The following is a 24,608-nucleotide window of genomic DNA, read 5'->3' on the forward strand; positions in this document are numbered from 1 at the left end:
TATTTAGTTTTTATTAAATTGTAAATGTTTGTAGAATTTTTTATTTTTACATTGACATTATTTTGTGTAGATTTGTCACACAAAAAAATCACAATGAAATCCATTTCAATCCCACTTTGTAACGCAACAAAGTGTGACAAAATCCAAGGGGGGTAAAAACCCATTGTAAATAATGGTAATCTGTCCCCATTTATCTCCTGTGTGGTCATTTAGGCTGTTGAATTGGAGTTGGATAATACAACTGGCCAGAGATTTCCTGTAGAATTGTATAGCGCAGTCAGTTGCCCCTATTACAGTCAATCCATAAATGTATTTAGTCATTTGTCCTGGTTTGAAATATACAAACAGAATCAAGGTTGACATAACATGCATAACTAGACATATAACATATTGTCACGGATTCCCCCGGTACTGCTGCTCATTCCGTTCACCAGCTCTGGAGGTCTACGTCACCGGCCTTCTAGGCTTCACTGAACTGGATCATTACTACCAACCCCGGACTGTCTTGTTTCATTATGCACACCTGGTTCCCATTCCCCCTGATTAGTATTTGTATATATGTGCCCTCTGTTCCCCATTGTCCTTGTTGATTATTGTTCCATGTCCGTTGGTCTTGTGAGTACCTGTGCTCTGTTGTATCGGCTTGCGTGTTACTGTGTTAGTGTGCACTTGCTATTACGGGTCTCGTCCCCTGTATTAACTCGAGGTTTTACACCTCACTCTTTGTTTGGGTTACAGCCCTGTGTTATATATATATACACGTGTTTGTTTTGGGCTTCGTCGCCGTCATGCTTCGTCACCGCCATGTTCATCACGTACGCTATTTTGGGTAGAGAAATAAAAATAACTATTTTGTATTCCTGCGCCTGTCTCCTATCATTATACAACGTGATACATATGTATAACATACAGTATAAAGTACTATAAGCTGGAGACAATACTTTGAACCATGTCTGCAAATCAAATACTGTAAAAAATGTAATGGCAATCAATGTAGGTCTTGTAAGAAATATTATTTGATTTCCAAAATGGAATAAATATATGAGGGAAATAAAATACTGATGGTTCAATAAATGTGTGTTCCCTTAGAACTCACCAGCTTACTTTTTTAATGTATTAATTTCATGTATTTCTCTCAGAGATGTCACTGTCAGAAAAGGTATTCCTCCTGCATATCTCGGCTTTTAATAATAATGATCTTTTTACCTGGGCAGAAATCTTACGGAGAGATAATCTGAGATAAATGTGGCTAATTGAGGCCAGGTGTATTTTCAGCACCCAAGTCAACAAATCTGAAGTAAACATGATAATTAGAATAGAGCTGTCTTGCATGTAAAAACACTGAGTTGACCTGTCTTTCTGTTGTTCCCAGGTTTCCACTCAGTCTGTCTAACCATCGTAGATGTGTGAAACACCTTTTACACCATTCTATATGATGAGTTTATACACAGTGGTTATCTCTGTAAACATTTCCATATTCATTCTGCACACACAGAAGACAACATTTCGGAAAGACTCTGGATGATAAATGCAGTTGCCGATACCCAGGATTCAGTTGTTACACAATAGTGATATAAGAAGATACAAATATTCCTATTCCATTACTATGGCATCCATATAAGGATATTGTCAACTGACAAATATACTACTAATAAGATCAACCCTTTGATGAAACACCAAAAAGGAGGCAAATGGAAAACTAGCCGGAAAAAGTAAATCCCTCCTTTCACTCATATACATCTCTGGTTTTCAGGCTACGTGATATTGTACATCCGACCTGTTAAAGTGGCTCAAACCAAACATACTTAATCATGAACATTTTTAAGGGGCTTTTTGGTGACATTTACGAGTGTACATTCTACTGTACACTCTAAACAAGCAGCCTTTTCCCAGAATGAATCGCCTAGAGCTGCTGTCACTGCAGGTGAAAATGAACCCTCCTCCTTTTCCTGGCCCCATGGAGAGGTCTGAAAGGGTCCTCTCCCTGGTCATACATGCAGCCTCTGCTCTGATGAGCTTGGACCGCTAACACCTCCGAGGAACCATGTTCTAATTACCCAGTCAGACTGACAGAATCTCCTTAATTACAAACTTCATTAGCTTACTGGACTTTGTTTTTCTCCACAATAGGGGATGGGCTGAGCGGGTTGAGCTGAGGTGCAATGGGGGGGAATAAAAGGGTTGGTGTTTTAGCACCTTTTTCCCCTCTGTGCAGTTCTCTCTTTTTTTTGTCGGAAATGTTAAGACCTCAGTCAGAGATCTAATTAGATTCATGGTGAGAATCAAACACCTTTTAACTAGCTTCTGGAGTCCCCTAAAAGGACAGCAAGAGCCAGGGTAAGAGTGCAGAAAATCAAACACAGCCACTGCCTTTCATGTGTGAAGTGGTCTGATTTGCTCTCTCCTCACCTTAAAATGTAAAATAACCTCAAGCACATAGACCCTGTAGCCTTCATATACCACTTCTATAAACTCATAGACCTATAGGGAGGCCTGTCAGAAACACTTTAAGAAGAGCATTGCGTACTCAATAAAATCAAGTAATCTCACGTAGAAAGACATTTTCTTCCCCTGAATTCTATTGTAAAACACAAATCGATCAAGTGTTCATATTGTAACTGTTTCTCAGTTAACTGTTTTTTTAAAAAACGACCCATTTGACTAATGCTTGCAGAGGTCAGATATACATTGCTGCTCATCATTTTCATTAAGATTCCCATGCAATTATTTGAGGATATCAGCTTTTAAGGCCTATAATTTGGGCTAACGATCAGATGACAGAGACAGATATAACCTGTTAAAGTAGAATTACTTTCCACTTGTTGCTGTGAAAAGCACCTTTTTCAACCTTTCAAGACAACTGGCTTCGATGGCAACGAAGAGAGCCTCTCTACACCAATGCCAGCTAAGCTTCAAAGTCGTTGCTCTCAGACATTGTAAGAATAGCGCAGGCAACAAAGACTAATAATTTTACCTAAACCTTCAAAATGAGTTATGTTTGTGAGTAATTAGAGGCTCCTCTCGGAAACGCCACTTGAGATCATGTCCCTCAATGGCTAAGCCATTGCAGAATGGTGTCCTTGTAATTGTTACATTATATTACATAATACAAGTGGATTATACGTCGGCAGAATAATGTGTCTATAATGTGTTAGATTATCGGCAGATGTGCGAGATGTCTACGAGGCATTTTACTTTCATGTCACATAATCTGACACATTGGTCTACAGTTACATTCACATTTGGGTTTTGTAGTTATACGTCACATTAGTAGATACATAGTTACTGTATATCAAAAAGCCTAATTTTTAAACACATCAGGTGCCTATTAGCTCCTACTGTCATCAACTATTGCTGCATCCTCAGCTTTACCCCATACACACACACGGTAGAGTAGAGGCACCCTTCTGTGTCCTTGACGAGCTACTGAGAGGCAGATATTGATCCTAGCTGTGTTAGGGGCTGTGTTCTTCTCACAGTCATCTATATTGGGAAGGGAGGGGATTCATGTGGCTGTATACAGTTACAAACTTAAGGTCGTGTCAAAACGTCAGGGCATGATAAATCCTGGATTTTGGTGGAGCGATCCTTTGGATATATATTACTTCCAGGCTATATTTTATGGAACACTTGTCCCACATATTTTGGATAGTCTAAATGTAATTCCTAATCACACTGGGGTTAGCTACAATCAGACAATTTTGGGGGGTTTTTGCATTGGAATTATATCGAATTCTGCTTATACCGTGCTATACCACAATAAACATCAAGTTCATGGGCCGAGACTCCAAGACAGTGACAGGTTGGCACGAAATCTGTAGCCTTTCTCTGCTGCGCTGTATAAGCACAATGGACAGCGCCCTACACACACAAAAGCAAGCACGTTTTGGTAATGAATATAGGCTACAGGATAGACCGAGTAATTCACCATTTACAAACAGCCTATGTGAAGGCAGCCATACACACCAATATCTTACCAATATAATGCAAACTAAATGCTGAAAGTAGTTGCCTAGTTATTCATGCATGCAAGCAAAAATACTGAATAGCAGTTTGGCTTAGAATACCGACACAACTGCGAATGCGAACAGAACAAAACCAAGTAGGCCTAGTAAACAAAATATCAGATCGAAAAAGGCAAGACACAATCTATATTTAGGCTAGTTACATTAACAGTAAACAAACACAGTAAAAAAAGGCCAAACAAATAGACCAATAGGCCCGCTTCAAACATGGAAAACCATGCCCCTAATGAGTACAACAACACGTTGTCATGGCACAATACACTTCTGTGGATCAAATTCGACCCACGTAATCAATTAAGCAATGCCAGCACACCATAAACACGTTTCCAATATGTACAGTTCCATTTACAGCCACGAAAACCAATAGGCTGCCAAGAACCATAACAGAATACATCTATTTACTGTATATGATCAAACATACCAATATGTAGCTATACCCAGGGGCCTCATTTCGATTCTTGCATTGGAATTATATTGAACTCTGCAGTACACGAGTATTCCAGCCACTCTCTTCCTATGAACCAGTTGCTATTAAATGAACATTTTTTCGACAGAAGATATGTGGCTAGGGTAGGATTCTAGACTAACCTGGGCTGGCTCATCTATTCCAAAATCGTCAGGAACAAACAGAGGTGGAAGCAGGCTGTGGAGCCATTATCCTGGCGGCGCTTGTGGAAGGGTGGTTAGGCTCTGCGCATGGAGCTAGCTGGAGCTCGGCAGCATCATCGCTGCTGGCCTTGGCGGTGGCATCGGTGGTTTGATGCTGCTGCTCATCGCTATCCTTCCCCTTTTGGCTTTGTTTGGGAACTTTGGCAAAGCCAATTGATGATATTCATTGTGGCAGTGGCAGACTAGCTGGTTCGAGCTAGCTAAAAAGGCTAAGGCTAATAACACCAGCGTTTTTTACATCTATCTACGAAGATCACTACACTCTGTAGTGGTGGAGCGTGAGGCAGAGTTGAGTGAAGCAGCTTCAACTGTAAACTTGACCCTGCCCGTAGAAATCAAAATCAAATATTATAGGCGGAGGCGTAGCACATTATTCACTTAGCCTACCACAGATAAGAAGCGTTTCTTCCCGCTTTTTATGAAAACACAAAGGAGTCATACTGTATCTAACCACCCCAGTGGCTTTCGATAGCCTCCCTCTACACACACCGCGGCGTGCTCTGTCCATTGTGCTGACACAGCGCAGCAGACATACAGATTCAATCATTTGAACTTTTTTGCTATTTTTATATAGGGACATAAAACTAAATCTGAGAGGGTATAAGTTTCAACTGAGGGGGCTAAATCCCCTTTTGCCACCTCGTGGACCTGGGCCCGGCTGCAGGGCTGCGATTAACTTGATGTAAATCACAGATAACATGTTACCTTAACTGTATTAAAGATATTATCAATCATTTTGCATTCATTTGCCACAGACATGGGATCTTACATTTGCAAACAAATTACAAATGATCTCTCAGGGTACAAATATGATTTCCATTCACTTCCAAACTGGTTTGATTGAGAAGGCCAGAGAGAGTGTTGGAGCTGTTTACTGGTGACAGAAATTATGACCGTTTCCACCAACCAATCGCTCAATAAAATGTACAATGTACTGTAGTTCCCGCCACTGGAGCTACAGTACATTGAGAAATTAGAATCAGAATAATCAACAATCATCTAGTCTTGATTTCAAGGAATATTTTCCATGTGAGCTGTGTTGTGTAACAGGAAGAAAACGTGTTGTGAATTTACTGTAGAGATGTAGTTTTATGAATGCTCTCTATTGGATTCATAAAGCATCTCAGAATAGGAGTCCTGATCTAGGATACAGTCCCCCCCCCCCCCCCCCTCTTCATGTTGTAATCTTATTCATTATAATCTAAACGGCAATTCTAGATCAGCACTTCTGCTTTGAGACACTTGGAAAATATGGGCCCTGACCTTGCATTGACTTGCTGCACCTTGCAGGAGACAGTGATCTGAAAGGATTCTGTCATTATAGCTGCTTCAATGCATCTGTCAACTGTCAAGATGTCTCGCTTATAAACACATATTAGTTTAACAGACAGATCACAGTCTGTTCTTATCAGTCACTAAACGAAACCTCCAGGAGAGTGATGACATAACATTTCCATTGGTGACAATGACTGAGTTTCAACTATAGTGATGCATAGAATCTACAACACCTTACCAATAATTGAAGCTGAAGAATGCACAGTAGAGCAGTGGACTACACCTAAAATGTTGTATGTATACAATCATTAACATACCTCTTAATAATGAACACTAATTTCTGAAATTAACTTTCCTTGGCAGCTGAAAAGAAACAAGGTGTTTGTACTCATTGGAGTCAATCATTGAATAAATCAATTATTCAACTAATAAACAAATTAACTAATTAGCATACACAAAGCTTGATTCTGAAAGCAAAGTAAACAAAATACTTGCATTCAGAAAGCCAAAATATTACGCAAGTGGTAAAAATGGGGTACGTTTCCATCAAATAAGTCATACTTGAAATAACAGCATATATTGAATCTTACTGAGGGGACACATCACCCTGTAACCATTGGCAACCTGCACCCCATACAGCATCCCAGGGCATCCAGGCCACGCAGTTCAACACCAAGATTCTGCTCGTTTCCACCTCGACACTGGGACAAGTCTCTCATGCTGTAGGGAAATCCAGCCAAAACCACTCACTCACTTGAATAGACCACCCTATCCAGACATCCAACAGCCCACATCGGCAATAGTGTGATGATCCCAACCATAGCCAGCCAACACATCCAGCTTCACCAGATATTGCCAACGCCTATCCAGCCATACCCTCAGAGCAACCAGGAATCTCGATCTAGCCCTGTCTGATTGAACTAGATCTTATTGCACACCAGTAAGGGGGAGACTTGTCTTTGCCCAAGTTACCACCTGTATCACTTAGAGAGGGAGACGCTGCCAACCTGAATTTTATGCACAAAAGAAGAGTAACATGAACATGTGCCCTCAAATTCACCTGCCTGCCCATTTACTCCCATGAACTTCAGACTACAAAACATTTGACATCTTATTTAGAGATACAATCCTGAAGCTTGGTTGTTGACTGTTGACTTTTGATTCAAATAGTATGGTTCAGGCATTATAATATCATATATATATATATCCATTTCTTGCCTCATCAAACCATGAAAGTGTTAAATAAAGGGTGCCTCACTTTCAAAATAAAAACAAATTATCTCAATTGCTAAGCTTACTGTAGTGGCGTGTGGAAGAGCGCCCAAAAGGAGGCACACAGAAGTCAAATAGCTCATTACAAAAGACCGTATTTTATTCATCTTCAATAACGTTTACATTGCTGCCTCATACGCTGCTGAAAGCAGAAGAAGTGGACTGTCTACACTAAAAATTAGGGGTTCAACAAGGGTTCTTCTAAGATCCTCAAAGTTCTTTAAAGAACCCAAGGGTTCTTGGCTCTGAAAATTGCACCCAAAGGGTTCTTCCAAGAACCCCATAGGAGGTGGGGTTAATCGAGGAACCTCCTTAGTTGGTGGGGGTTCTTTCAGGAACCTAACTGCCCACTGAAACATTTGGAGAGCAGGTACAGGCACTTAACTGAAAAATGTAAAGATCTCAATTTAAGGTAAGGCCCTTCCTTGTATGATGTACATTTATATTGTTTTCTGATGACCCTGTATCTTTTCATATTTGTGCAAATCTTTCTAAAACAGAAAATGGACACAATTCCATGGATATCAATCAACAAAGAGGTAAGAATATGTATACTTTAAGAATATGTTAAAGGATAGCTGTATTGGGTGCAGATGACTGAACTGCTCACTTTTGTGTCTGTAGGTATAGAGACAAGGAGACATACAATGAATGGTATGTCAATTGGTATTGGTATGTTATGCAGATCACATTTACCATCCTCCTCCCTTACCTCTTCAACAAATATCCCATAGACCTTTACATTATGGACACGGTATGTGTATGAAAACCATTATTAAAACAGTTTTTTTCTAAATTCACATTTACCACAAAACCAAGGTATGAATACAGTTGTGTGCATGTTTTGTTAATCATCTGTATAACTACTATGTTTTGGATTCACAGACTTCACCCTCCCTAAACCTCTTCAATCATCATGCACTGCACATTCATTCTGGCTATGGACACGGAGAACATCAACACATTAACATCAACATGCCAGAGGATATACCCATTGGACTTGGGTCTCAAAGAATCCCTTTAAATGGATCCTCGAGGGAACATTTTGTGGTACATTCTTTAACTACCCCTCCCCTATAATAATTGTTAATAATAATATGCATAACAATAACAACAATAACGCCATATTTTAGTTGTCAGTGTTTATTATGATTTTAGTGTCAAAATAAAATAAAGAAAATCTAAATATGAGGTAAACTCCCAGCAGAGACCCAAATCCAATGGGTATGTCCTCTGGCATGTTGATGTTAATGTGTTGATGTTCTCCCTTTTAAAGGGTTCTTCAGTAGAGGTTCCCCAACAGTTTCAATTTGAAGAACCCCTAAAAGATACTTCAGGAAGCTTTTCTTTTTAGAGTGTATTGTTAGAAACGCACATTCATTTGTGCAGAGGAGCAGTGGAGGTGAGCTAATATCATGGGTTTTCTTGACCACGCCCCATGGAGTCCAGGCATCTAAGAGCAATGATATAGAGCTGGACAAATGATCCTTTTTCTATTACCTGTCTGTTATTGGATTATCCACCTGATCATGTGGTATCTTGATCCAAACGTGACAAGGTAAGTGGCCAAGCCATTCAGCTTTCACAGAGGACCATTTGGTGGCTTATTGTAAAAATACTGACATTATATCACTTTATAGTAGTCTTTGCTACAATGAGTGCATATTAACTACTAATTTCATATTAAATGTAAAATACATTTTTAAAGCAATAAAAATGGCATTTACGCCATCAGACCTCTCCCTAAATATAACAGTAAGGGAGAAAAAGTAGAATATTTCCAGGAGGGGTGTAGGTAGCAACCTTGCTCTTGGTAAGAGTAGACCTACAGCCTCTGTGAGTGAAACTGATTGCTTTAGTGGTACATGTTGATGTTATAGAGTATCTCTTCCCGCCCTCTATCCATCCCAAAATATCGCTAGAATAGGGTCCTGATACAACAACAAGCATTTGTTCCATTTTGTTATTGCATGGCATGCTGTCCTAATGTGCCATGTAAAACAGGCCCTAAACATCTGAAGGACAGTTCATTGTCAGCAAACAGAAACACACTGAGTCCTGATGTGGGAGGAGTAAACTCTAGGTCAAGAGACATTAAATAGTTTGGCTGCACATGTGATATATTTAGTGAAGCCATTGTTTGTTTTATTTAGGGAACGAATTGAGGATTTTCCTAACTGCAAGGCCCCTAAAGTATTTTATCAGGTGTACAGTCCAGCCACATGTTACACATTAGTGCTCTGAAGGGAATGTTGATTACTGATATATGCAGCCTGGTCTCCGAGCAAAACGTATTATGTTTTACTAAAAATCTGTGCCACTCCATTTAGTATGATATGTTACTAGATGTTAGGTTACATTACATTGGCCTACGTAAATCCAGGACACTCAAATTAGTATGATATGTTACATTTGGTAAACACTAGTTGACCAAAAGTATGTGGACACCTGCTCGTTGAACATTTCATTCCAAAATCATGGGCATTAATATGGAGTTGGTCCCCCCTTTGCTGCTATAACAGCCTCCACTCTTCTGGGGAGGCTTTCCACTAGATGTTGGAACATTGCTGCAGGGACTTGCTTCCATTCAGCCACATGTGCATTAGTGAGGTCAGGCACTGATGTTGGGCGATTAGGCCTGGCTCGCAGCCGTCGTTCCAATTCATCCCATAGATGTTCAATGGGGTTGAGGTCAGGGCTCTGTGCAGGCCGGCCAAGCTCTTCCACACCGATCTTGACAAACCATTTCCGTATGGCCCTCGCTTTGTGCACGGGGGCATTATCATGCTAAAACAGTTGCCACAAAGTTGGAAGCACAAAATAGTCTAGAATGTATGCTGTAGCGTTAAGATTTCCCTTCACTGGAACTAAGGAGCCTGAACCATGAAAAACAGCCCCAGACCATTTTTTCCTCCTCCACCAAACTTTACAGTTGGCACTCTGCATTGGGGAAGGTAGTGTTCTCCTGGCATCCGCCAAACCCAGATTCATCCGTCAGACTACCTGATGGAGAAGCGTGATTCATCACTCCAATGGCGGCGAGCTTTACAACACTCCAGCCGATGCTTGGCACTGCGCAAGGTGATCTTAGAATTGTATGCAGCTGCTCTGCCATGGAAATCCATTTTATGAAGCTCCCGATGAACAGTTATTGTGCTGACATTACTTCCAGAGGCAGTTTGGAACTCGGGAAGTGAGTGTTGCATCCGAGAACAGATGATTTTTATACGCTTCGTACTTCAGCACTTCCTGGTCCCGTTCTGTGAGCTTGTGTTGCCTACCACTTTGTGACTGAGCCATTGTTGCTCCTATACGTTCCACTTCACAATAACAGCACTTACAGTTGATCGGGGCAGCTCTAGCAGGGCAGAAATTTGACTAACTGACTTGTTGGAAGTCACTGAGCTCTTCAATAAGACCAGTCTACTGCCAATGTTTGTCTTTTGAGATTGCATGGCTGTGTGCTCGATTTTAAACACCTGTCAGTAACGGGTGTGGCTAAAATAGCAGCATCTACTAATTTGAAGGGGTGTCCACATACCTTTGGTGATCTAGTGTGTTATATTAGGTTACTTAAGGAAGAAACAAAAGTAGGGGGTGGGTGGGTGCATACCGTGAACGTCTAGCAAGCCAAAGGTTGCGTGTTCGATACTCATCACAGACAACTTCAGCATTTTAGTTAATTGTCAACTTCGCAACTACTTACTACTTTTGAGGTACTTTGCAACTACTTAGACTTTTAGCTAACCCTTCCCCTAACCCTTCAACCTAACTTCCAACCTTAACCCTAACCTTAACTCCTAACCTAATGTAGCATATCATAGTAAAGCAGTCAAACGTAATATATCATACTAAAACAGTTCAACATAGCATATCATACTAAAGAAGTCAAACATAATATATCATGCTAAACTATCAAGATGTAGGATACTATTTTGGCCAATGTAATATAACCTAGCGTAAAGTAACATATCATACTAAATGAGTGGCATTGTAGTAAAATATCATACGTTTTGCTCTGAGACCAGATTGCAGTACGCTGTATAATGTTTTTGAATGCAGTACTTCAGAAGATAGGGATATTATTTGTTTTCTGACTAAAGGGTTTGTGGACATGTGAGAACATATGATTAGGCCAACATGACATAAAAAGGGCAAGGTAGGCTAATGGGCCTCTGTTAAGTGAAACCTTACAACTTCATAAACCTCAGTAAACAAAGGTTTAGTTTTGAGGTCTCTAGGCCTAACACAGAAGTTTAAATAAGTCACAATGGTCGTTTTATCGCTAAGCCATTACAAACATGACTTGGCTATATTTATACAAACACACTCATTGCAAACGAGTTCTATATTGACCAACAAACCACATAAAATAATACATGAAAACCTTACCTTAATAATACTTACCTGTAACATTGTGTGTGCGACTGGAGGTTGTGTTAAAAGCAGTGGAGGCTGCTGAGGGGAAGACGACTCGTAATAATGGCCTGGAATGGAGCGAATTGAATGGCATTTGATACCGTTACACTTATTCTGCTCCAGCCATTTTCCACGAGCCCGTTCTCCCTAATTAAGATGCCACCAACCTCCTATGGTTAAAAGCCTTTAAAACACTGTCCGCTGGAGGCTAAGCCTGGTCAGCAAGGTGATTGCACTCTGCTGGTCAATGTTCAAGCAGATGCTGAAACTGTCCGCACGAGGTTTGTCACCGGCCTCTAGCCAAGAAGCCCTGTAGCCTAGGAGCCTGACAGACGGCGAAAGACACGTCTACAGGTGTTTCCCAGTACCATCTTGCCGAAACACGATATAAATGTTTAATTATAAAGTGGGCCATTTGTCACTGCTGCGCTCGAGACGTCTCTTGACCAAATTAGGAACCGGGTTTGACCTTGTGGTTGGCTAAATATTAATGACACCGCATTTGCTGTCATTAATATTTAGGCCTTCGGAGAATATATAATTTAAACACCACTGACGTAGAGAAAATTAGTTGAAGAGTTACGTGTTCCTATTGTCAAACATGGCTTATTTGCAATGTTCCATAGAATAATATTCAGATGTTTGCTAATTAGAGTTAGAGAATAGAACATATTTCTGTTGAAAAAGCTCCCATCATTGCTCTAAGCTTCTTCCCTCTCTCTCTCTCTCTCTCTCTCTCTCTCTCTCTCTCTCTCATTCTGTGGGCTATAGATAACATCATGTAGGAAGGGGTGGGGACAGGGGATTCCTGAATACCCGAATTTTCCATTATTTAGAAATAATATTCCAACAACAGTAACAGTCAGGAACCCTGCATTACATCATGATGCATGTATTTGGCAACACTCGCAAACAACTAATGGTGCGAACACAAGGAGCAAAACACAAGTCTAGACCTATTCTGTAATAAAGGAATTTCTCAAAAATATGGTACTACTTAATAGCTTGCGATATATAATCTTAATAAATAGGCTACCGCATGGAGAACGTTTTAACACATTTTTGAGCACCAATAACATCATAAGGGTCAGCACTGAATATTTAACGCGATCCCTATCCATATGTGCACCCATATCCTGCGCCCATAGGATATGTCTTACCCCCCAAATAAAAGTAGGCCCTATTAGAACGTTAGAGAGAAATAAGCATAACATGCTACTTTGGATAAGATGCTAAACTACACTAAACAACATTTTCAGGTGTATGCTATCCTGAAACTAAAATAGAATTGTAGCCAATGATAGGCGTAAATGATTGGTAAAATAGGCATATATCTCTGGGAAATAGGCGCTTACGGTTATCAGGACTACTTGTTTCTTACTTTATAGTAAGGCACTTAAGGAAGGGGTTCTAAATTAACATGTGAATTATATTAGCCTAAATATAAGGCTATAGAAACAGTAATAGTAGTCGTTTAATGAGCTATATAGGGCAGTCAATGCTAGGCTAATCGGTGATATTGAAAAGTGTTTACCTCTGCTGAACGTATAGCCCTATCCAACATACAAAGTAATAAGTTCAAAATTATAGATTGCACTTCTAGAATGAATAGGGTGTATCTGTCTCCTAAATTGAATATAATCTTATCCAGATTAATCTCAATAAATTCACGTGTGTGTGTGTCCTCAGTTAGGCCCTATATCAACTATATAACAACATGAAACCTTTGACACTCAAATTTCAGAAATATTATTTTGAAAAGGGCACGTAAAGTTGAATCAAAATCTCCGTTTGTAGTTGTTGCTCCATGTTTCGAAAAGGGGTATTTTTTCCCCAATACGTGTCAAAACCACCCGATCAATATCACTAGAAAAAGTCAGTGAACTATGCAGTCCGCCAATCTAAATTACAATTGGCTCTGCCTTCTGCATGTAAAAATGAAAATTGTTGTGTTTGGAAAACACTAATCTCAATAGGCCTATGCAAGCCCCTCCCTCGTTAATAATAAAATTAGAAACTGTTTCCGAGACACTATAATGTTTAATTTAATTTATTACGCAATTTGGAAGATGATTATATGGTGATTGCTAATTAGTCTTGTATATTTATCACTGTACCTTATGTCAAGGCCAAGGGAATTGTTTAGGGTTCATTCTCCCGTTTGAAGGATCAATTTCAGATGCAATTTGTGAAACAGGATAGATCAGTTTGTCCTGGCATCAAATTCTTACAGTGGGACGCAGCTCAAAAACATGTTATTCTCTGACATGACTTAAACACACTTATTATACGAGATGAGAACGTGAAAAGGCCGTAGTTGACACTGTGTACACCGCACTGTATAGGTCTACCTGGTGTCAAGCAACGTGAATGACGAAAGGAAGCATGTAGCGCTACAGCATAGGCCTACCAGTAGTCTAAATGCAAAGCAAAAAAAGTAAGTCTTCAAAAACGGAATCATAAATCATAAACATGAACGATATAAGCCATGATTAAAGTCGTCTGTGCCTAATGGTGATGTAATATATATTTTGATTAATTTGAAAGTGCGAGTTATCAATAGACTACAGGGCCTGGGCTAACACGAGCGGATTAGTCTCATTGCATGTTTTAACTAGTGGGCTTCAACTAATGTGTGTTTGTTTTTGCAGATATAGCCTACTTGTTTTCAGTATTTAGGATATAGCAGGAAAGTGGCGTTATTGGTGTGTAGTGGTCGCCGGTCGCCATCCAAATACCATTCACATTAGTGACTTCAGCAGACGTTGGCTAATTATAGCCTAGGTACTAATTGTAGATTGGGGGTTTTGGGTCACTGGGGCCATTTGATATGACCGCTTTTTAAATGACGGATAATTATTTCACATCAGGTAAGTAGACCTTTGGCTTATGCACAAGCCTTTCAGATGGTGTCAGAATCCATATTTCTCATAGAGTATTTTGCAGCCAGCAATGATCAGGGCCTCATTTCCCAGAGCCTTCGTTAGAACCTTCGTTATTAATGTGGCTATTAAAAACCTTCACACATCTACGAGTGATCCTGACCGCTTTTTTTTTGCCCTTCCGCGTCACTTTATTCACAGAAGATCCGCGCTAAACATAGAATCAAGATGATTAGGCTACGTGTCTGACTGTGACTGCCAAAACATCAGAAGGAAGTTGACTACTAATACAAAGTTTCCAAAGTAGGCAATTGTTACAAACAAGTGAAGGATAAAATTATGCTTCAAATGAAAAACGAGATGACAGCATTAAAATATACACAGGCTAAATAGACATATAGTTATCTGGGCTATTACAATAATATTGAAATCACTAAGTGAACGTTATAGTACGTGCTTGTTTGGGGAACACTTAACAAGTTGACTCGTAAATAACGATGCATCTGGTACGATCATCGTAATGCTTCAGTTACATCGCAACTGGTAAACGAGGACCAGGCTAAGTAACTTAATAAGAAACCAAAGCCATGGGGCTTTGATGATTGATCGTTTCCCAGTCCTTAATAAGCGTGGCACAAAAAAAAAAAACGCTTTAGCCCCTGTACTGCCTATAGCAGCGCAAGGTTAGATAAGCGGGTCACAGGGTCCCCAGCACTCCCCTTACGCACAGCTTGATTGTTTGGGAAAGTAATCGATTGATATATGAGGTCTAGCACCTCATAACCTAACATTCACTGACTCGGAGCAAGTTTGAGTGGAGGAAACAGTATAATAAAAATACCAACAACGTCAGCCCACTGGGCACACACTGGTTGAATCAACGTTGTTTCCCACCTAACTTCAATGAAATTATGTTGAAACAACGCTGAATAGACGTTGAATTGACGTCTGTGCCCAGTGGGACCTGCCTTGTTCAAGACAGGTGCGCTTTTCTGTGCACATTGGTACTTTATCCCTCGGGCTTCTGCTTTACTCTGTCACCTCAGTGATCATGGTAAATTGTCAAAACAAAAGATCATTAAATCCTTGCATTTGTCGGCCTCATAAAAATGAGAAGGTTTGTCTTTAGGTACAAACTCCTATGCAATATATAGGCTTATCATGGTCTTTATCACAAAAAACACAGAGCTATGTTGAATAAAATAAATTGACACCAGATAGAATGCAGTGTTAATCCATTAGGCCTATTTGACAAATATAGTCACTCTAATATATATATATACTTTTTTTTTTAACCAGGCAAGTGAGTTAAGAACAAATTCTTATTTACAATGACGGCTTAGGAACAGTAGGTTAACTGCCTTGTTTGGGGCAGAACGACAGATTTTTACCTTGTCAGCTCGGGTATTCGATCTAGCAACCTTTCGGTTACTGGCCCAACACTCTGGCCACTAGGCTACATTCATTTCAGCATGTGCCATAAAGGCCTGTAAGTTAAATAGAAATGTAGACGCGCAGCGGTCTAAAGCACTGCAATCTCAGTGCTAGAGGCGTCACTACAGACCCTGGTTCGTTTGGCTGTATCACAACCGGCAATAATTAGGAGTCCTATAGGCCGGCGCACAATTGGCCCAGCATCGTTAGGGTTTGGCCGAGGTAGGCCGTCATTGTCCATAAGAATTTGTTCTTAACTGACTTGCGTAGTTAAATAAAAAATTCAACAAAATTTGGTCTGTGAATGATATAGGCCTTGGCTATTCATAGGGAAACACGTCAATTTTAACAGATCTGGTTCTGTTATTTATTTAATTTCGTTAAATGCAAGGATCTGCCATTAAATTCAAAATATTGGCTTGTTTAAATCAAAAGAGTGAAAATGTAATAAAAGGAGACCAAGTCATAGCCTAATGAGGGGGCTATCCTGCCTATTGAGGCAAGGCGGAGGGAGAAAGTGCGCCAAATTTGTTTGCAGCGGATCAAGGCTCACCGCCTTCACTGCACTTTCTTTATCTTAATTCCAACTTGAAAAGATATAATTATCTAGTTTGAACAGGACTGCTATCAAATCCTTCTTTAGGCAGGGTAGGGAAAAGCTCGAGTGGATTGCGCGCTCTGAGCCGCTCGGTGTTGCCCGAGATAGGAGTAATGAAGTTGTGGAGTCCGGAGATACAAAGGGCATTAACCTCATTAGCATGAAACCTTTTCTTCTAACTATTGTGGGACCCTTTCAGCCCTCTAATCCCCCTATTTCAAAGCTGGGTTTGTAATAAAGCTTTTAGGGTTTTTTCAAAGCTAATGGTATTCTCTGAAGATTTTTATTGCTGTTATAGTGCATGGGCCTATTTAAATTCCCCATCCATATAGTTTGTATATAGGCCTATAGCCCCCCACACCACCCCCCCTTCCGAAAAGCTAATTTTCAAGCTGTGAAACAATTATAGAAATAAACACTACACCTCACATCATAAATCGTGCATAGTGGATTTGACACATTTCTGAGATAACTAGTGTAAATAGTTTTCCTATGTGCCTTGTTATTTTTGAGTCATTTATAATGAACGATGGGGGTAGGCTATATAAAAGGTCTCACATAGATGTAAAAACAATTTTTACATTTTCTTTATAATATGCTTTTCTTTTTTCCCCACACAAGCATAATAAAGCTGCACATAAATGAGAAGAGTAGCCTAGGCATGGATTGATGCTGTTTTGTGGGAAGAGCGTGTGTATATCTGTGGCTGTACGAGACAAGATATTAAACAAAGATCCCATTTTGCTGCACATTGCAACCTTCTCTTATCGCTTCTTGAGGGGTAGTAAGATTGTACTAAATTATGTCCAACCAAACCCCATTGGATCCACGGATTAAGAGATTAACGTGGACCACTGGGCAATGCATCCCCTTTCCCCCTCATATTACTCCCATGATAATTGCCCAAACTGATTTGCACTTTCACAAAAGCTCGTAGGACTCTTTGTAGCCTGAGCAGACCAGACGCTGCCCCTCTCGGAAAAACAACCATGCACTTGCTACAGAAAAAAAATCTTGCGTTCTCTCGTAATAGCATGATTTATAAATTACTTTAACAAGCCTCCACATTGTCTGGATTCCCTCTGAAATGTGTCATAGAGCTACCTCAAGTGTAGGCTACTTGAGAGACTGGTATGACCAAAATCAAGATATAGGATATAGGGTGATTGGTGACAGCGGGTATAAAATGTCAAGATAGGAAAGCTGCTCGTAAATCAAAACCATTAGGCCTACTTTTACTCTGCGCGCAACATATTGATAAAACTTTATTGACAAAATATTGACAATTACATACTTCTTGGAAGTATAATTTGTGTTAAAATTGTAGCAAACTTAACACAAACACAAAATTATGTACATTCTGGTAAAAGAGGGTTTAACAGAAACATTAACTTTTTGTTGGACTATCTCTGTACATGGAAACGCTCAGTGCTTGAAGTTCTCTCGCCTCTATGGCTGTCAATTCTTGCATTAGTCCTTCGTGGCAACTCTCACGGGAGGGTCAAGTCCTGACAATATGCTCGGGCCAGAATAACAGAGCCATGGTAAAGCTTGGGTTTAAGGAGTGTCTTGGATACTTTCCCTTTAAGTACTTCATATGTGGTTTGATAAACTTTTATAAAGTTTTCGAAATTCATTTCCATTTGTGTTTTCTTTAAAAACACTAACGCAGCACTGCTACTTCATACTGTTTGCACAATCACTTTAACACGATAATCATTAATTAAAAGACTGCACACTTTGTAAAAAGGAAGAAGCACAACATCTCTGAGATTGAGTAAAAACAAAGTTGTGTTTTGAAAAAAATAATCAAATTATAACAACTACCAGAAAGTCCATGCAATTCAAGTTTTACAAAAACAGTTTTGTATTTTGGTATCTTGAGTGGAAACGTTCATATTTAGAAACTTTCAGAAGTGCAAATTTCCAATGTGAATTGGAGATTCATTTTTGGGAGGTTCGTGGGAGATTGTAGTGGTGGGTTGGTGCGTGGAAGGGGGACAGGTAAGTGGACTGCGATACTGTCGATCACTTTCGCCTGGGCAATTTGATACGTATTGACAGACCCATGGTGACAGCAGTGCCACCAATCTGAATTCTCTCACCCTCAGCTGCCGATCTCCGAAGAATCGAAATGTGACATTAGCTTAACCCTCTCCCTGTACACAGCATCCTTAGCCACGTCATACTTCACGCCACGCGGCTGTCACAGGTTCAAACAATTTAGTAGGCTATTTTAATCGTCTGAAGTGACGTCAATTTCCTCGGGACTTCCCGATCCTTGTTTTGTTGCAAGTCTCCATCGGTTTATGTGATGGGTCCCCTTCTTCTTCTGTTGCGAATCTGAACCCTCCTCCTCCAACTTTTGCCGTTTGAACTTGGTTCTTCGGTTCTGAAACCACACTTTTACCTAAGGGAAACAAATAAAGGCTATAATAAATTCACAAATACTAAACAAAAACCACCCATGTGCGCAAAGTGTGAATTCAAATAGCAGAACCGCAAAAGATAAACATAGGCTCTCATAGATTGCCGTGTGAAAATTTGCCCAATGCTATGGCTTTACATTATAGGCTAGAAGTAAGGTTATTTTCCAAGATAAAAAAAATATTTCATGAACAAATGTAGGGGTAGTCCATTCATACCTTTATGGGATAAAAGTTTAAAAAACGGCATGCATGCTCTAGGTCTATGTCGGTTATAGCCTAGTATAAACATAAGCCAATATACCAGAAATTGATGTCCCTAAGCCTATTGGTCGAAAAAAAACATGACGCAAATAGGGCCATGGATATGCAATTGCATAAATATGTTTAATTTAATTTATAAGAATTTCAAACAATTGTCAAAATCCAGATTTCTTATACATAAACCTGTTAATTTTAAGCCTTTTGTAAATGCATATCAAAAGGCTACAGTGGGCTATATTCATATCTACAAGCCATTCGTCCGACAGCTTGGCAAGTGAGGTGCATTTAATGTGCTTTCAGTCAGCTAATTGAAGTGGGCGATGGTTCATTTCTTCCTCATTCCCCTCTAATAGCCTCCGTTTAGAGAAGAGCTGGTGGTGACACTGGGACAAAAGACACCGACCGTTCCGCAAGCTGATAGGCACAAATACGATCTTAAATATGGCCAGGAAAATTCATTGAGTCCGGCTCATTCTTTTTAGCGTGCCATAGATCCTATAAAATGGTTAACTGGTTAATTGCCCTCCATTTTGAATGGGAACCTTTTTCTCTCAACCCCGCCTAAAACGAGGTTATAGCCTATGATCATGGATTTGCTCCAACTAAAGCTTCAATGCCAATGGTGTAGCCTTTACATTTATTTGTCTCTCTAAAACTGCGGGTTATACGTTAATCCAAAAAGTGATTTTGAAAAATGAATAAACTTGTGTTTTCATTTCTAACGTTTTCCCCCTTCATTTAAATTCTTAAATTAGGCCTAGTCTAGGACATCTTGCAAGATAGATTGGGTCTAGGCCTATATTTAACCATACACTCTTAGAAATGTGTTTATTTTGGGGTTCTAGAACCATTTGGTTCAGTGAAAATAACCATACAAAAGGGTTATTTAGGCCTAAAGAAGTTTTAGGGCATCCATATATAAAGAAAGCCTTATGACCATTTTTGGTTCTATGCTATATGGAACCTTCCTTCTAAGTATGGCATTTGTGCAGTTTCCCCCAATATACAACATATTATCTGTTTTCAATATATATTTGTATAATTCCCCTAATGTCACTTATAGTTTATGCAATGAGAACTTTGAATTCCCAATAAGTAGCCTAATTATTCAGAGAAAATTTAGCATATTCCAGATTCCGTAGTCTACACAAAAACAGTTATTGTTGTAACCTGTGGGTCATGTCAGGTTTGATGCAACTTGACATGATCGTATTTTAAATCCATTCCCTATTCAAAGTAGAACTGATGCGGATTTAACGATAAACCTGTGAATATTAAATTCAGGGAAAATGTTCTTACCTGAGTTTCTGTGAGGCTAAGGGTGTGCGCAAGCTGTTTTCGTTCTGCACCTACGACGTAATGGTTTTTTTCAAATGCGTGCTCAAGCCGCAGAAGTTGCGAAGGTGAAAAAGCTGTCCGAATTCTTTTGGGCTTTCTGGCCAGTGCATTGTGCAAAAGGAAGCTCTCCGGGCTTGTTTCGTTACCTGAAAACGACAATGGGAGGGATATTCATTATGAACAATCTTGCAAACTGAGGCTAAAGAGACGATGATGCCGTGATCATATTTTGGTTATACGGTAGACTTGGGCCTTCTAACTTTTAACTAAAGTCTACGGCACCACTCAATTGAACATCGAGACCAATTTAGACACAGGAACACCTTGATTTTTTTTCGACAGCAAGAACTTAAACAATAGCAAATTGATACAGTTTATAGTCTTCAAATGGCAACGTCAGGATTATGCAGTAGCTATTTAAGCGGCGATTCTATCCCGTCTTTGGTTATCTTAAAAACACTACACATTGAAAATATAATAGTCTACAATAGCAAAGATTTCTGGGAGCATATAGGCTACCCCTTTTCAAACTTTTATTTTCTACATTACAGTCACTGGTAGGCTTTAATGTAAGTATATGCTGGAGAATAACACAGGATACATTAACCCTACATTTGTCTTAATTATTAACAAGACACTTGTAACCATTATTCGTTCCAAATTAAAATAAATCGTTTAGTTAGGTCTACTATATAATTTGCACGTCTCAGATACATATGTGCATGCACCAGCATAAAACAATGTTTTCAAATGACAGTCCAATTTGGGGGCGTATAAATTAATAGTGTGATTTTAAAAGTGCATAGCGTACAATTTCTTAAAACAGCAGTTTTGGCCATAAAAACATAGCCCACAAATATTACCCATAGCATATTCCATGGCACAGACGATTGCAATAAATGACACAGGCTTCTATCAATGTTGTTCAGTTGATTTGCACTCAGTTTAAACACACACATTTTTAAAACGAGAAAATAAATTAATAACATTTTTTTTTAAAGTCAACAATTTTGTTAAAAAATAACAATCCAATTAATTATATAGATCTACAATTTAGATTTGTATGGTGTTATGATTGTGTTTCAATAAAATGTTTTAGATGCTAAAGGACTTTAAGTCCACACTGCGATTTCTTCAACAAAATGTAAATTATCGGCTACAGGCAAAATACATGTGAACCCGTGTAACCACCTTAAGAAATACTATGCCCTACATTACTGAAAGTAGTCTACTCCAGGTTCGAATTAGCCTATAACAGACAAAAACAGTTTAAACACTTGTTCAAGACACCACAAATATATATTTCGATAGCTCACTGATATTTACGTCACTATAGCATTCGTGTCTTTATCCTCGTAAATACATGTTATATAAACTACAGTTAACGAGAAATGCTATGGAAAATCCCAAAAGACAAACAGTACAAATCCGTAATAAATACGTCAAAGAGACAAATGCGATCTCAACCTACCTTGGAATCTGTGACCCAAGTACCTATATCTATGTATTAGCCATGGGTAAAAAGTAGAGGGGTCCCTTTGCTGGCTGGCAAAAAGAGGGTGCGGACTATGCGAGGACGAAAGTGGGTGAGCCAAAGCGTGTGGAGGAGGCACCGAATGAACTGGGACACCGGAGTTGTTATGATGTGAGACCGCCTCAGCAAACACCAAGTCCGGATTAGAGTAGACGCCCCTGCCGCTGGAATGAAACCCGTTCAGAAATGGATTCATCTGGCTGGAGTTTGCATAGCTCAGAGCCGCTGGTCGTATGGGTTCCTCAGACCTCGAAACTGGTAGAGGATTATCCTTCGCTACCAACGATTCTATGGTAAAACACCTCTTCGGTGTAGGTTGAAACATGGTTTGATAGTCAAGATTCCCCAGTTTAGAATTTAAGAGGTGCAGGCGTTCTTCGTAAAAAATAGGCTACTACTCCACACCGAGAAAGTTTGTCAGCATAAATAACTTTGGAGCAAAGAGTGCAGCAAGAATAGAAGCCAAAGTAACAACAAATCAATTAATAGCCATAAAGGTGGTCGACTGCGCCAGACAATCCATGGATGTGATCGGTTCCTCACAGTTGTGCAAGCGATTTGTTAGTTCATGAGCCTAATTAGCGCTGGAGTCACATAAACAGCTTCCTCTGAAGCCTGTAATGGCATGGTGATTGGTCGCTGCTACTCGCCTTAAGGTTGAGGGAAGAGTCTTTAAGTGCGTCAATAGGAACAGGCACAGAGAGGCGGACTCGAGCAAAACGGAACGGATTCGTTCAGAACCAGATCTTCAGAACATTTTACATACTCATCTGAACCAGTAGAAAAGCTCAAGGTACTTACGTTTGCATTTATGTCTACCGATAAGGCCTGAGGGCAGTTGGTCTTAAAGGGGCCTTCATGTTTATCAGTGTTGATTTTTATGTTGAAGTATAGTGCTAAAATTCGGTTTAACATTTTTTGACATGTGTGATAAATTCTTAGTGTAAAATGTAGCCTACAAACCATTGAACTGGGTGTGTTTACCCAGAGCCAGCACATAGTTTTGTTTAAATAAGGGTCTACCATTTTACATGTAGGCCTACCTTTTAAATTCCATTTTTATTTTCCATTATTATGGTAATTCCAGCATACCCCACCACATACCCTGGCATCGTCTTTCCGTGTTTTCATTTTCTCCAATCCGTTTGTGATTAGTCAAGAATTGAGGTCTCCCCAATTTCTATTGGCTAGACTATTGGAGTAATGGATATTGGATCCACACGACGTTCAGTGCAGTTCGTTTGTTGTATTGACATACCAACTAACGATCCATTCATTTAGGACTACGTAGGCCTACCATATCCAGTGCAAGTCCAACATTCACTGATGAAAACTTTACCATTGGTAATTTGAGGTTTACAAAGCCTGTACCATAACAATAAAGCCAATCGTAATGTATAACCTAGTATGTACCGCAATAAACTTACATGTTTTAGTGATATATTCATTATTTTTGCTATTGCTGAATTCCAATGAAAATACGCATGTTGTTTTCTTAATCCATTAAACTCGCACTGTTGGAATAAGATAACTGTAGATTTTTAGTCATTATCATTATTATAAAGCCCATCTTTGGTGACCCACAAGTGTAAGAAAATGCTATCGAGTGCGTGTCCAAAACATTGACATGATCATATACATATGCTTATGTATATGATTATTAATTGTTATTTCATTGTTATTGCCGAGGGTACACTCTGTAAATTAAATCTAAGATAGATTTTGTATTTTGTATTTTTATTTATTATGGATCCCCATTAGCGGCAGCTACTCTTCCTGGGATCCGGCGAAATTATCAAGGCAGTTATACAATTTTAAAAACATTACAATACATTCATAACAGATTTCACAACAGACTAAGTGTGTCCCCTCAGGCCCCTACTCCACTACCACATATCTACAACACAAAATCCATGTGTACGTGTGTACAGTGCTTATGTTATCATGTGTGTGTATGCATGTGTCTGTGCCTATGTTTGTGTTGCTTCGCAGATGCATTTTTATTTGATTTTTTAAATCTGATTATACTGCTTGCATCAGTTACCTGATGTGGAATAGATTTCCATGTAGTCATGGCTCTATGTAGCACTGTGCGCCTCCCATAGTCTGTTCTGGACATGGTGATTGTGAAGAGACCTGAGTGGATGCATGGGTGGCTAAGCTGTGTGCTAGTCGTTTAAACAGACAGCTCGGCGCTTTCAACATGTCAATATCTCTCTCAAATACAAGTAGTGATGAAGTCAATCTCTCCTCCACTTTGAGCCAGGAGAGATTGACATGCATATGATTAATGTTTTATCTCTGTGTACATCCAAGGGCCAGCTGTGCTGCCCTGTTCTGAGCCAATTGTAATTTTCCTTTAAAATATATCTGAAAGATTTCGAAGGCTGACTTCAGTTGAACTAATTTTACGCCGGGACACCTCATGATAGTAGGCAACAGGGCCAACCAAGTCTGTGGCATTTCAATTGA

The 24,608-nt window shown here is 39.5% G+C and overlaps 1 protein-coding gene across 1 annotated transcript; it reads right to left on the bottom strand.

The window, feature by feature from the left end:
* Positions 1-17,807: 17,807 nt before the first annotated feature.
* Positions 17,808-22,910, bottom strand: LOC110502279 (homeobox protein EMX2). The gene is made up of 3 exons (XM_021580193.3): positions 22,074-22,910; positions 20,564-20,748; positions 17,808-18,984 (listed from the first exon to the last, which is right to left on the bottom strand). Exons 1-3 carry the CDS (start codon positions 22,459-22,461, stop codon positions 18,811-18,813), a joined length of 747 nt encoding a protein of 248 aa, XP_021435868.1. The 5' UTR covers positions 22,462-22,910; the 3' UTR covers positions 17,808-18,810.
* Between the last annotated feature and the right edge of the window lie 1,698 nt (positions 22,911-24,608).

The sequence above is a fragment of the Oncorhynchus mykiss genome, chromosome 23, assembly GCF_057628025.1.
Source record: "Oncorhynchus mykiss isolate SJ-2025 chromosome 23, ASM5762802v1, whole genome shotgun sequence".
NCBI classification, from domain to species: Eukaryota; Metazoa; Chordata; class Actinopteri; order Salmoniformes; family Salmonidae; genus Oncorhynchus; species Oncorhynchus mykiss.